The 14419-nt window shown below is 46.3% G+C and overlaps 1 protein-coding gene across 1 annotated transcript in view; it reads left to right on the plus strand.

Annotated features, from left to right (window-relative positions):
- Positions 1–698: 698 nt before the first annotated feature.
- The window catches only part of TMEM255B (transmembrane protein 255B), a 33315-nt gene continuing 19594 nt past the window's right edge, over positions 699–14419 (plus strand). The window contains exons 1-2 of the mRNA XM_006102049.3: positions 699–908; positions 2676–2738. Coding sequence (XP_006102111.1) covers positions 699–908; positions 2676–2738 — 273 coding nt within the window. The remainder of the gene's footprint in view (positions 909–2675; positions 2739–14419) is intronic.

Raw genomic sequence — 14419 nt, forward strand, 5'->3', positions numbered from 1 at the left:
CAAGTTTTTCTGAGTTTTCACATAGATTTATAGTTTTGTGCAATCTATTTCTGAGTATGTAACAATCCTGTTCTTGGGTGTTCCAACCTTGTTGTTAGGACTGCAGAAGTGCAAATCTCTGGAGGCAAACCTAGAGCCAGGGCTGGGGAACATCCGGCCCGCGGGTTGTATAAGGCCCAAGAAATCATTTGGTCTGGCCCTGCCAAGGCATTAGGGGTGAGTTAATTAAATGTTTGACCAAATATAGCAGGCTAATTTTTAAGTTGATAATTTTGTATGGGCTGCAAATGATGTTATAAATATCCAAATGGCCCTTGGCAGAGAAAAGTTTTCCCACCCCTGCTTTAGAGTATGAACAATGTCTGCATGTCTGCAATTCAGGTGGTCATCTGAGCTAGTGGTTGCAATGAGATACTAAGTTGTTTTCCCAATTAAACACATACACACACACACACACACACACACACACACACACACACACACTTGATTTACCTTTGGCACCAGAAGAAACACCATGTGTTTCTTTCATTCCCTGTTTTGTGGGGTCATAGGGATTGAGATGGTTAAGCTTCAGTGCACCTGAGGTGGGCACTGACGAAGGAGAGAGCAGTTAGCATGGGCCCCTGGTCCGGGACAGAGAGATCTCCCAGAGCCTGTAGGGCTCAGAGACAAGGGCCACGCAGACACCAAATGCGCTCATGTTTGCTAGGACCCCCCTCGGAGCCTGCCCCGTACTAACAGCTTCCTCATTTATCCTCCTCCCAGAAGGGTTTGGGAGAAGAAAGAAGACTTCCCTTTGGTTTGTGGGGTCTCTGCTTGTGGTGTCTGTCTTCATCCTGACCATCGGCCTCGCTGCCACCACCAGGACGGAGAATGTGACCGTGGGGGGCTACTACCCAGGGATCATTGTGAGTGACGGGGCCCAGGGGTCTGAGGGAGGGGCACTGGGCACCACAGATGTCTGTGTGGTGGTGACACACTTCGCTCCAGCTCCCCAGAGCTGGAGGTTTAGGGCATGGAAACTTGTTTTGGTGGTTATTTTTGGCAGAATGATGACCTCAGAGGTATCTAGGTCCTACTGCTTGGGACCTGTGACTGTGGTGGGCTACCCAGTAATGGGGGTTCCAGGGTGTGGATCCTGCATCTGGCCAGTGTTAGCACAGGGTCTTTAGAAGTGGGGGAGGGTGCAGGAGAGGCCTCAGCGTGTGATGGGAGAAGTTGATGATGGACGAAGGGCCACGAGCCAAGGAGTGAACAGCTCTGGACACGGGAAAGGCCTGGCCCAGATTCTCCCCCAGACCCTCCAGAGGCAACCAGCTCCGTGACGCCTAGATTTTAGCCTCGTGAGACCAAGCTGACTGAACTAGTCCTCATAAAACGGACATGTAGCTTTAAAAGATACCTGCCAAGAAGCCTTGATTGATGATTACAACTGATTCTCAGGAGCCTCTAGGACCCTCCCCCCTTCTCCCTCTCTTCTTCCCCAAGGTTACCTATTTGTCTGCTCACCTGAGTCAAAAGCTTATCTCTGAGTGGTGTCAGCCATGTCCACAGGTGACAGGTAACCCTTCTTCTGAAATATCCATGGTTCTAGTTTCCTAATATCTTACCAGAGGAGTCCTTCTCTGACTATGGGACTTGAGACAGGCCCAGGAGAAACATCAGGTGGGCCTTTCACCTGAGGCCCAGATGCAGATGAGCTGTGAGTGGTCTGGGCTACCATAAAGAGGTTGTCCTCCATGAGGGGAAAAGGGGGCACACAATGCTATCTTTTCCTGTAATCTCTTCCTGACCTAAGAGTTAAAATGTTTGAATATAGAAGATGAGATGGATCCAGTGATCCCACTTCTAGGAATATATCCCAAGAAATCAGAAACACCAATCAGAAAGGATATATGCACCCCCATGTTCATTGCAGTGCAATTTACAATAGCTAAGATTTGGATACAGCCAAAGTGCCCACCAACAGATGAGTGGATAAAAAAACCTGTGGTACATCTACACAATGGTATGCTACACAGCTGTAAAAAAAGGAAGAACTCTTACCATTTGCAACATCATGGATGGACCTGGAGAGTATTATGCTAAGTGAAATAACCCAGTCAGAAAGACAAGTATCACATGATCTCACTCATATGTGGAATCTAATGAATAAAATAAACTGATGAACAAAATAGAACCAGAGACATAGGAGCATGGAACAGACTGTCGAACCTCAGAAGGAAGGCAGGGGAGGGTGGGTGGGTGGGAAGAGATCAACCAAAGAACTTGTATGCATATATGCATAACCCACGGGCACTGACAATATGGTGGTGAAGGCCTGGGGTGTGGAACGGGGGCGGGCTAGAAGAGGTCAATGGGGGGAAAGGGGGGAGAACATATGTAATACTTTCAACAATAAAGATTAAAAAAAAAGAAGAAGGGATGGATCATGACTCAGAAGTTTCTATTCCAATCATCGGCTTCCATTGAGCGTGAGGAGTCCACCCAAATGTACATGGACCATCTGCCACTTAGTGGTCAGAACTTGGAGAGGCGGGAGTGGCCCGCCTTGGGCCTTTGGTGAGATGCTTTAAGGGCGGCAGTCTCCTATGCATTTTTTACTGTTAGAAGTCAGCATCAAGCCACCAGCGTGCTAACTGGATGCTTTTTCCTTGTTTTTCCTTTGCTTTCAGCTGGGCTTCGGATCTTTCTTAGGAATTATTGGCATCAACCTGGTGGAGAATCGAAGGCAAATGGTAAGAGAGTACATTGTTACTTTCAAATGGCAATACTTCATCTTTTTTTTTTTTAAGCCAAATAGTATGGAACTGTTTTCTTAACTTCCTTTTTGAGGTTGTTTATTGCAAGTATATAAAAATACAATGGGTTTTTCTATTTAGTCTTGTATCTGTGAGACCTAATACATGTTGAACTCATTTATTAGGTCTCATAGTTTTTATTTTTAGTGGATTCCTTAGAATTTCCATCTATAAGATTAGATCACCTGCAAATTAGATAGTTTTGCTTCTTTTTAATCCACAGTCTGGATACTGGAAGTTCATTTCTGTGGTTTTAGTAAAAGAAATGTGGGCCTTGGAATGGAAGGATGAAAATCTGGAATCGACAGCAGCTGCCAAAGCAGTGTGGGGTCCAGCTCCCCTATTAGCTTCCCTGAACACCCGGCAAGTTAGGGCCCCGGTTCCTCAGAGCACAGCCTTCTGACTGGCGTTGTCTGCGATGCCTCCACAACCTCATTTCTGCCTTTTCAAGGAACGCTTCTTCCAACGCTAACTTTGAACGATAAACACATATTTCACTGTCTAACACTTAATTTAATCGTTGTGAAAGCCGAACCCTGTGTCCATCACCAGTAGCGGCGTGATCTCGGGAAACTTACTTGGCAGACTTGCACCTCAGTGCCCGCATTCGCAGGGGTGCCTGGAGCATCTGAGCTGATGCACGGGAGGATATCTAGCACACGCTGGCCCATGGCAGGTGTTCAGAGACTAGTAGCCATTTTTGAATGCTGTGTTTAAGCACATCGGTTAGTCAGAGCAAGTTGTTTCAAAGAGAGACAATAGCAGGCTGAGAAAACGTCAGTGGAAGAGAGAATGCTTGTATTTCAGATGCTCCTAAATATGAAGAATGCTTTATTTTTTCTTGATTAATTTTAATTTTCACTACAGAAAAATTTAAACAGATTCCAAACTAGACAGACTGGTAGAAGGAACCCCTCTGTACTCATCTCCCAACTTCATCAACTGTTGACTCAGGGCCAGCCTTGCGCCGGCTCCCACCCATTTCTTCCCTTCTCATGTTATTTTGAAACTAATCCCAGACATGGTCTCATTTCGTCTATAATGATATCATTACGTGGTATCATTTCACTCTGTTCAATCTAATCATTAGAAGTGGCTTCACCATTATCTCTGCCCATTATTATGTTAGTCTCCAGTGATATCTAAGGAATGCTCCAAACTGAGTCAGCTTTTGATACTTTTCCATTGATGAATGAGTTATTACTTTGTAGTCACCGAAACAGACACATGAATCATTGGTTTCACTAATAGTCCTGTAGGTTAGCATGGTCCCAAAGGCAGAGATGGAGAAGTTAAAGGCCTAAAAGTTTGTTAGTTGCTGATCTCCTCCCCACCATATGTGCATACACACACACACACACACACACACACACACACACACACATGCACACGCACACGCACACACACACACAGGGATCTTCCTGGATTATAGTTTAAAAGCCACTGAACTAGAAGAACCAATAAGGACTAATAAGTAACTTATAGATGAAAAACATTTCCTGCGAAGGGTGAGGGCATCAGCCTTTGTCTGTCTGGTCTGGAGATACCATTTTTTCTCTTCCACTTTTGGTCTGTTGGGGAGGGGCTGAAGGACAAGGAACCCTGAGGGATACCTTCCCCTGAAGATGCTGCCACCTACACCTTCCAGAAGTTTGGTTAACGTCGGGAGAAGGAGGTGGGGGGAGTTGGGGTGAGGAGGGTGAATGGAGAAGCCACCGGAGTTGCCCACCTTTCCTGCCATCTGGCCACCTGGGGTGTGTGTGACAGAAACTAGATCTGGTTATAAGAAAACAGGTCAAGTTCCAGTATGTAAGCACCCGAGTGTTGGGGCTTTTGAGCGTGTGTACCTGCTACTGAGGAGGCTCAGCACTCTGATTACATGAGAACTATTCCTCTGGTGGCATCTGCCTTCTCCACGGACCACCAGGAGAAGTGAAGTTGGACCTCTGCCCTGCCACTTGCTGGGGTGACAGCCAGCCTCCATTCCACCCACACGGTCTTGGCCTCTGGACCCTGGTCCTTCTGTTCCTTCTAGTTTGAAGGATCCAGCCACCGGGGCTGTGGGCCATCCTGTCCCAGCATGCGGGGCTGGCTACGCAACTCAGAACATGTTTCGCTGCACTAACCTGGAGCTGCCCACGCTGCGGCTGCAAGTGTGTGCTGGGATGCGGCTCTCTGGCCAGCAGCTCCCTGGCAGCCTGTTCTTTTCTTTTTTTCCTTTTCCTGCAAAAAGCTTTATTGTTTCATTTGGTCCAAGGCATGGGAGAGGGCTCCAGGGTGGTTAAAAGAATGACTAATAGTTTTGTGAAGAGGCTCAGTTAAAAGCCAGGGACACCAGGGCAATGCAGAGGGGCCTCTGAAAGGCCCCTGGGCTCCAAAGGCTCCTAGTGGGGCTCGAGGGCAAGCCTTTCGAAGAGATACTCGCCCAGCATGGGGGCCGGCAGCCTGCGGAGGTGAGTCAGGTGTCACCCATCTTCTTGATCGGTTTCACCTCTGCATCCAGGAAGTGGTTCTCCAGGAAGTCACAGAGCCGAGGGTCTGCACAGGTAGAACCCAGGGCCTGCAGCTCCACAAGGGCCCGGTTCTGGTTCCTCTCCAAGGCCAGGGAGGCCTCCATGGTGTCCTGAGTTTTGGCCACTCATCTTGGGAAGGTTTCAGCATGTCCTGGAAGAGAATGCGGCCGCCACGCTTGTTTTGCATCTTTAAGAGATGCTCAGCGCCCTCGTGCTTCTTCTCTGACAACTCATGGAAGAAGTGGCCCACGCCCTCGAGAGCCACATCGTCACGGTTGAAGTAGTAGCCCAGAGAGAGGTAGGTGGGGAGGCCCGCAGATGCAGGTTGGCCAGGCGGTTGACTGAAGCCTCCACCTCAGTGGAATAATTCTGATGAATTTGGAAGCTCATGGTTGTTCAGCATAAGGAGTTAAGGTAGGAAAAAAACCCGGTGTGTTGGCTGGTCCTGGAGGTGGTTTTGTAGGTGGTGACTGGATGAGATGCAGGAGAGTGGTCAGAGGCTGGAAGAAGGGGCATCCCTGGGTCTGTTCCGTCCAAACACTATTGAAGCAAGAGACAGATCTGGGACCGCCGAGGGCACTGCCAGCCTGTTCTTTTCTTGGTCTCCCCTTGACCGTGAGCTGCTCTGAAGCGATGTTGTCCTGCAGTCCAACTCAGAAGCAGCGAAGGTGGATGGGTGGGCGTGAGAGAGCGCCTCGCTCTGTACTCCGCTGGTCCTGGAAGCAAACATCTCAGGATGCTTTGATTAGGTTTATCGTGGCACATGGGGAGAATTTATGTAGGGCCAGGCGCTCTGGATCTCTGTTTGTGCAGCCATGAGCTCACAAAAGTGCTCTGTTTGAAAGAAATGCCCGGAACTTTTATATTTACTGCTATGTAAGCCATGTCCGTGGGAGGCCTGTTGGGAAAAATTAATCAATTTCCGGATGGATCCAAATATCTGCCTGTTAAGAAAGGGCCCTGGGAATTTGCTGATGGAGAGCTACAACCAGGTCTGTTTTTGCTGCCGCTCCACCAGGCATACCATGCAACTACAGCCTTGATGTGCGCAAGGGCATCTCTGGAGGGAAAATGAAATTACTGATTCCACCTCAAAGCTACTTTAACTGTCACCTCAGCAATAACCATCAATAACTGGGAATAACCATCAATATTGCATAGAGGGCACTTGTTACTTCACAAGCGTTCCCCGAACACGGATGGTTGTCATCCATCCATTTCTTTCTTCAACCCACATTTACCAAGCGCACTCTACGTGCAAGGTGTCATGTTAGGCACTAGGCGGGGAATCACCTCACAGACCTCCGGCTTATGCCCAGAGCACCCGAGGGCACCATGGGAGGGCTGTGAGGGAGGGCAGAGAAGAGGCAGTTGAGTTTGAGAAGGGCCCAGAAGGTTCCATTCCAAGGCTGGGAAGAGAAGGCGGAGCTGCTGGTGGATAAAGGCTGAAATGCGACCAGGAGAACCAATGGCACCATGGCCCTGTCGGAAAGTCAATGTGGAGTTAACTCTGTCTGAACTCATCTCTCAAGCTCTTTCATCGCGTGATGTGCTGTGAGTGTTCTTTCACCATATACGATGGAGGGGCTCCCTCCCCAATCCCAGGAGGGTTTCATGGCCCCACTGGCATCTTTTCCTGTATATCATCTCCTCCTCTTTGACCTTGACCCTCGTTATTTCTTCAAATGTCAGCTGAAATCCTCCTTTGCTCCATTCCCTATTTCCCTTCACCTGTTTTTCTCTGTGATTATAGACAAGATCCTGCTGCAGGCAACTGATCATCGCAAAGATGTCATCTCTATGTCCTATAAGAATAATACTTAGTAGATTTGATAAGAACAAATTATCCCAAGGAACATATAGGAGTGTTTGGTCTCCTCTCAGGTAATGAAAACCCTCCATCTTATTCTACAAGACAGGTTCTATCTTTGACATGTGTGTCTGTTCGGAAGAGGGGGAGGGTGGGGAAGACAAGAGGAGGGCCACTTTCAGCCTCCTTTCACCTTAAGCAGAGCAGAGCCGAGCCTTTGCTTTATTCCCGTTAGGATTTTTACTTACAGGCTCAGGTCACCAAAGCCACCTCCTGGGAGAGCCTGGAGAGGTCAGGGGGCATTCCAGGCTGTCCTCCTCCTCGTCTCTGGGTGCTGAGGGAAGGAATAAACACTTAATGAGTGCCACTCCTTGCCAAGCTCCTGCTAGCTGAGCTGTCTCCCTCTCTTGACTCTCCCTCTCTGTCTCTGTCTGTCTCTGTCTCTCTCTACCTGTCTGGAATGCTCTATCCTCCACCCCACCCCCACCTTCTTCTACTTAATTAACTCCAGTTCCTCCTTCATATCTCAACAAAAATGCCATGTCCTCAGGAAAGCTTCCCTAACCTCCGGGATTCATACGTTTATGACATTTATCCGTCCTAGCACTTACCTGTTTATAATGCCATGTTCCCTGAGAGGCCAATCTAGTGTTCCCACCGCCACACACCTTTGCTTAGTGAACGAATGTCTCTTTGGAAGACATGAACTTTAGGTGGAAGTGGTTGCAGAGCTTTTGTCTGCAAAGAACATAAACTCCTGCCTTAACTGGCAGAGACTGTGAGGATTTGTATCCCTCCAGGACGTCCAGAGTGGGTGGTTTTATGGTCGGCTGACTCGATGGCTCAGTGTGTCCTGAGGCCCCTCTCCCACAGGGTTGTCACCCTCCTGATAGAGCAGCATCCAGGGAAGGAAGCAGATGGTGTCTTCCTTTGATTCTCTCGTAGGAAGGAGAAAACTTTCCCCGAGTCCATGACAGACTTTTCCTTTTACCTCATTGGCCAGGTCCACGCTCATTTCTAAACCAACCCCTGTCATTGGATTATCTCACTAATAACAGGTTCACTGAGGAGCTGGGTGGGGTCATTCCCCAGAGGGAGGTGACTTATGTGGACATGAGGGGCCTGAATAAAATCAACGTTAGTTAGCAGGAAAGAAAGGAGGGGTGGATGCTGGACTGACAGCCAGCAGGATTCCCTACAGAGAGCTGTCTTCTTTGAACTGGAAAGTCCAATTTCAGGCAATGCATTATGTCACCTGTGTGTCTGAAAAGATACATCTCATTTCAACATGTAGTCACCGAGAGCTTACGAGGTACCACAAGGGGCACGGTCGCTGCCCCAAAGTTTTAAGTTGTGATGCAGTCCATTTTATCTATTTTTTCTTTTACTGCTCAGGCTTTTGTTGTGAAATCTAAGAATTCATCACCACATTGAGGTCATGAAGATTTACCCTTATGCCTTCTTTGAATAGTTTTATAGTTTTAGCTCATTGATCAATTTTTAGTTAATTTTTGCATATAGTATAAGGTAAGGGTCTAGCTTCATTCTTTTGCATGTGGGTATCTAGTTATTCCAGTACTGTGGGGAGCCGCTACAGTGTTTTGGACAGGTTCAAGCCTTGGACTAATGAGAGGGCACAGTCCTCTCATTGCCACGTGCGAGTCCCAGCTTGGAGGGCAGAGCCCTCCCAGCACAATTATAGCCAACAGCTGTAGTTGTAAGCTTGAACCTATGAGCCGAACATGTGGCCCCACATGCCTGAGTAATGTGGGCTTGATAGAGTTCAGGTGCATGTAGTTGAGTAGGATGGAAACCCACGAGAATGTTGTAAACATCTTGATCACACCCTTACTCTGCCTCGTGTCATCTGCTATAAAATAAAGACACGGCGTGTGGGCATCGGTGCTGTCTCTCAGAGAAGCAGCGTCCCACCGAGACCCAGCTTTCATTCTCTTGTCTGTCTTTTCTAAGCCTTTCAGCCGCCCCCACTTAGGTTCACCCTTGGCCATGCTGGCGTGGCACCCAGTACCATTTTCTCAAGAGACTGTTCTTTTACCCCATTCAATGAACTTGGCACCCTTGTTGAAGATCAATTGGACATAGGCGTTTGGGTTTCTTTCTGAATTTCAATCTCAGTGAAATATAGACTATGGTCTATATGTCTAGCCTTAGGCCAACATCACACTGTTTTGATTCCTGTAGATTTCTAGTAATTTTTGTAATCAGAAAGCATGAGTCCTCTCATGATGTTTTTTTCTTTTTCAGGATTCTGTTGTCTATTTAGAGCCCCTTGCACATCCATATGGCTTCTCCATTTCTGCAAAAAGGCCATTGATGTTCTGCTAGGGGTTGCATTGAATCTCTAGATCTCTTTGGAGAGAATATTTCCATCTTCACAATATTAAGTCGTGGGATTCTTTCCACTTAATTAGGTCTTTTAAAATTTCTCTCAACAATGTTTTGTATTTTTTTTTTAGTGTACAAGTCATTTACCTCCTCAATTAAATTTATTTTTAAGTATTTTATTTTTTGGGGTGATATTATAAATGGATTTTTTTTCTTAATTTCCTTTTTAAGTTGTTCATTGATGGTGTATTGAAACACCACTCATTTTTTTTGTATATTGATCTTGAACCTTGCAACTTTGCTGAATTCATTCATTATTTGTAGTAGTTTTTTGTGGATTATTTGGTAGTTTATATACTTGGAATCATGTAAATAGAGATAGTTTTACTTCTTCCTTTCCAATGTAGGTGCCTTATTTTTCTTTTTTTCTGCCTAATTTTCCCTGGCAAGGACTTGCAGGAAAATATTGAACAGCAGTGGTGAAAGTGGGCATCCTAGTCCTGTTGCTTATATCAGGGAGAAAGCTTTTAGTCTTTTACCATTGAGTATGATGTTTGCTGGAGATTTTGGTTAACACCCTTTATTATGTTAAGGAAATTCTCTTCTATTTCTAATTTGTTGAGTGTTTATATCATAAAAAAGTTTGGATTTTGTTAAGTGCTTTTTCTGCATTAATTGAGATGACAATTTTGGTTGTTTTTTTTCTTCATTCTTTTAATGTGCTATATTACATTGATTGATTTTCTTGTGTTGAACCACTCTTGCATTCCTGGACATGGGGTGTGATCCTTTTAATGTGCTGTTGGGTTCAGTTTGCTAGTATTTTATTGAGGATTTTCACCTCAATATTCATAAGGGATGTGGTCTGCTGTTGATCCTGTCTCTTCATATTTTTGTCTGGCTTAGGTATCAGGCCAATGCTGCCCTCATTGAGTGTCAGGAAGTGCTCCCTCCTTTTCTACTTTTGGAACAGTTGGAGTAGGATTGATGTAATTCTTCTTTAACTATTGGTATAACTTACCAGTGAAGCCAGCTGGTCCTAGGCTTTTCTTTGTTGGGAGGTTTTTGGTTACTGATTCAATCTCTTTACTTTTTATAGGTTTATTGAGATTTTCTTTTTTTTTTTCTTAAGTTAATTTTGGTAATTTGTGTGCCTGTCAGTAATTTGTCCATCTCATTTGGATCATCAAATTGGTTGGTGTATAATAATTCATAGTATTTCCTTATAATTCTTTTAATTTCTGTAAAGTTGGTATAATGCTCCCACTTTCATTTCTGATTTTAGTCATTTGCTTTTTTCTCTAGTTTTTGTAGTCAGTTTAGCTAAAGACTTATCAATATTGTTAATCTTTTCAAAGAACCAACTTTTAGTTACATTTTTTGTTTTTCTATTCTCTATTTTCTGTATACCTGCTGTAACCTTTATTATTTCCTTTCTTTTGCTGGCTTTGGGTTTAGTTTGCTGTTATTTTTCAAGTTCTTAAAGTGTTAGGTTATTAATTTGAAATCTTTCTTCTTTTTTAATGAGCGTTGTGTTTACCCTGTCCCTTGAGTTTGGCTGTTTTTGTTTTCATTTTTGTTCATCTCAAAGTGTTTTTAAATTTCCCTTGTGATTTCTAATTTGACCCATTGGTTTAAGAGGGTGTGTTTAATTTTCACATATTTGTGGATTTTCCATTTGTTATTGATTTTTAGCTTTATTGACTGTGGTCGAGAGGAGGAAAGGTAGCGGCAAAGATGAAGAGACAAAGGGTAGGGGTACAGATGGAGGAGACAGAGTGCAGGGGTGAAGATGGAGTAGACACCTGCAGGTGATGGCTAACCTTGGCAAGGTAGGGACAGTCGCTAGTGTGCAGACAGCAACATCAGCAGCCTTCTGAAGGTTAGGGAAAGCTGAAAGGAGGAGGAGGAGGAGCTAGAGGGGAGTGGACATCAAGGAAGTGGTTTGTGGTTTGAGAAAGGAGGAGTTCTGGCATGTCTGTGCTGATGGAAGGTCTAGTGGAGGTGAAGACAGGAGGCTGTGGAGGAGGAGGCAGGGCTGGTGGTGCACAAAGGCGTGGAGCTGCTGGTCTGGGTAGGCGTGCAGCCCTGAGTGTGGGGCCGGCGCAGGGCTGGCAGGTGCGGTCATTGTACAGGTTCTCTTCTGATGGCTTTTGCTTTCCCAGGGAACTGAGCAAAGGGCCACCTGCTGCTGGGAGGAGGGATGTGTGGGGCTGGTCGGAGGAGCAGGCATGGTCCTCAGATGAGTGAGGACAGGTCCCCATGCTCACCTGTTCAAGTGTGAAGTTGGAGAGCCGTATTTAACTAAGTTTGGGTTTTGGCAAGTGAATACAAGACCGTGAGGGAGGAGCAAGGGGTTGTGGGTATTCACAGGGTCTGTAAGCTGGGAAATGTGCACACAGTTCAGATGGTGACCAGTGCGGGACCAGGATGAAGGGCCGGGTGGTTGAAGGGTTGGCGCCTGTGTGGCAGTGCTGAGTGGGCAGTCAGACGGTGCAGGGCGTGTGGCCAGCGCTGAGAGGGGCTGTGCGCTGAGGGAGGTGGTGAACATGGGCCAGGTGCTGAGAGCCAGGGCACTGGAAGGGTCACCCTGGACCTCAGAGTCAGCAAGGAGCGTGGCTGTGGTCACACTGGTGAGGGTGACCGTGAGCCAGGAAAGAAGGAATGACCTGGAGGTCCGTGATTGACAGCCGCCAGGAGGAGTGAGTCAGGGACCTGGACTTACGTCTGGGGTTGTGGCAGGTGAAGAGAGAATGGTCTCCGTGGTGATATGTGCCAAGGCAGAGCCTGGCCTGTCCGGAGTCCCAGGGACAAAGAGAGGGGAAGAAGGACCCAATCAGAGCCAGGGGGGGAGAAGTTACAAAGGGTCTGCGGACTTACTGGATTTTACCAAGGACACCAGAGGGCACAGGGCAAGGTTTAGGAGGCTGGTTTAGAAAAGAAGATGGAGGGCCACATGGGGATGAGGGGCACACAAAGTCCTGACCGCCCAAGTGACAGCCTTCCCAGCGACAGGCTCTCACCTTCCCCTGTTTTCTTTCTGTCTCCTCTTATCACCACAGTCTTATCCATCTATTTGGTATTTGTTTTTTTAATCTACTTTCCCTGTTGAAATGCAGATCGGTGAGCCCAGCAGGGATTTGAAGGTGACATTTCCCCCACAATAACCTGGTTGCCCTTCTACCAAGAGAAGAGACCCCCAAATGGTGCGATGAAATATTAATAAGTAATTATCAATATGTTAATAGTGAAATTAAAATATCAATCTAGAGCAGCGTTCTCAACCTGTGGGTCGCCAACCTGTGGGTTGCGACCTCTTTGGGTGTCGAAGGACCCTTTCACAGGGGTCACCTAAGACCATCGGAAAACACATATATAATTACATATTGTTTTTGTGATTAATCACTGTGCTTTAATTATGTTCAATTTGTAACAATGAAACTACATCCTGCATATCAGATATTTACATTATGATTCATAACAGTAGCAAAATTACAGTTATGAAGTAGCAACGAAAATAATTTTATGGTTGGGGGTCACCACAACATGAGGAACTGTATTAAAGGGTCATGGCATTAGGAAGGTTGAGAACCACTGATCTAGAGCCTTTCAAAGTTGCTAGAGTAACAGGCAGTTTCTATTTGCAAAATCCACAGGTTCTGGCAGGCCTCACACATGGAAAGTGATTTGGTTTGTACCTTTAGGGAACTGACCAGGCTTCTGCTTTGCATTGTCATACTCACCACTAGCGTGAAGGAGAGTTAGTGAAAGGAGTGAAGTAGCTGTGACAGGAAACCCAACTCTTTTTTCCCAAGAGGCAGCTCTGCTGTTGCTGATTCTGGCAAGTTTTCTGTTTCTAGCCAGAAGAGTTGGAGGAGAGAATTTCCAGCGTCCTTCCCAACACTCTCACCCAGACTCCGGGGCTTACCCACCAAAGAAGTTCTTGGGCAGTGTCATGCGTGTGACCATCCCAGCACTGCATTGATGATGCATGGGATCTTGCTAGCACTGAATTTACCACACGCATGGTCATGAGTTTACCATGGGAATGGTCTTGCTAGCACTAAACTTGACTTTTCTTGGGGGTGGGAGGAGGAAGGGCCACCAGGCAGGACCTGTGAGAGTTGATGAGGACATTCAAATGGTGGGGACAGTTTGTGCAAGACCAAATCAGAGCATGGTTATAAATCTGGACAGTTGAGGGCAGTCCTGCTGTGTTGAAGGGTACTTTGGAAATTTTGTGCTTTCTGTGAATTTCTGCATGAAATCAGGTGGAGGTAAAGATGAGGGTCTCTCGACGATCCCAGCTGTGACCAGGCACATAGGGCCAGAGCTGGCCGCCTGGCCAGGACACGTGGGGTTCTCTGAGGAGTCATCGAGTTGGTTCATCATAACCTCATGGGGCAGCAGGTCCTGACATGGCTCAGAAAAATGACAGGGCATTAGGAGGATCATGTACAGTGTTGTTTCTGGAAGTTTCTCAGGTAATAACATCACAGTTGTCAGAATTAGATGGGAAGCCCTGTGCTAAAGGCCTTTGGGAACTCCAAAGTGGTTTTGTTCATCTTTGAGTCTCTTCTCCTTCACACCTCTTTGGCTGCAAATTCTGCCCAACAAGAATTAGGGGTTGGGAATGCAGACTGGTGCAGCCACTGTGGAAAACAGTATGGAGTTTCCTCAAAAATGGAACTTCCATTTGACCCAGTATCCCACTTCTAGGAATATATCCCATGTTCATAGCAGCACAATTTACAATAGCCTAAGTGCCATCAGCAGATGATTGGATTAAAAAACTGTGATACATCTACACAATGGAATACTATGCTGCTGTAAAAAAGAAAGAACCTTTACCATTCGCAACAGCATGGATGGACCTGGAAAGCATTATGCTAAAGGAAATAAGCCAGTCAGAGAAAGATAAATATCACATGATCTCACTCATTTGTGTA

Source organism: Myotis lucifugus, unplaced genomic scaffold (assembly GCF_000147115.1).
Source record: "Myotis lucifugus unplaced genomic scaffold, Myoluc2.0 scaffold_395, whole genome shotgun sequence".
NCBI lineage: Eukaryota > Metazoa > Chordata > Mammalia > Chiroptera > Vespertilionidae > Myotis > Myotis lucifugus.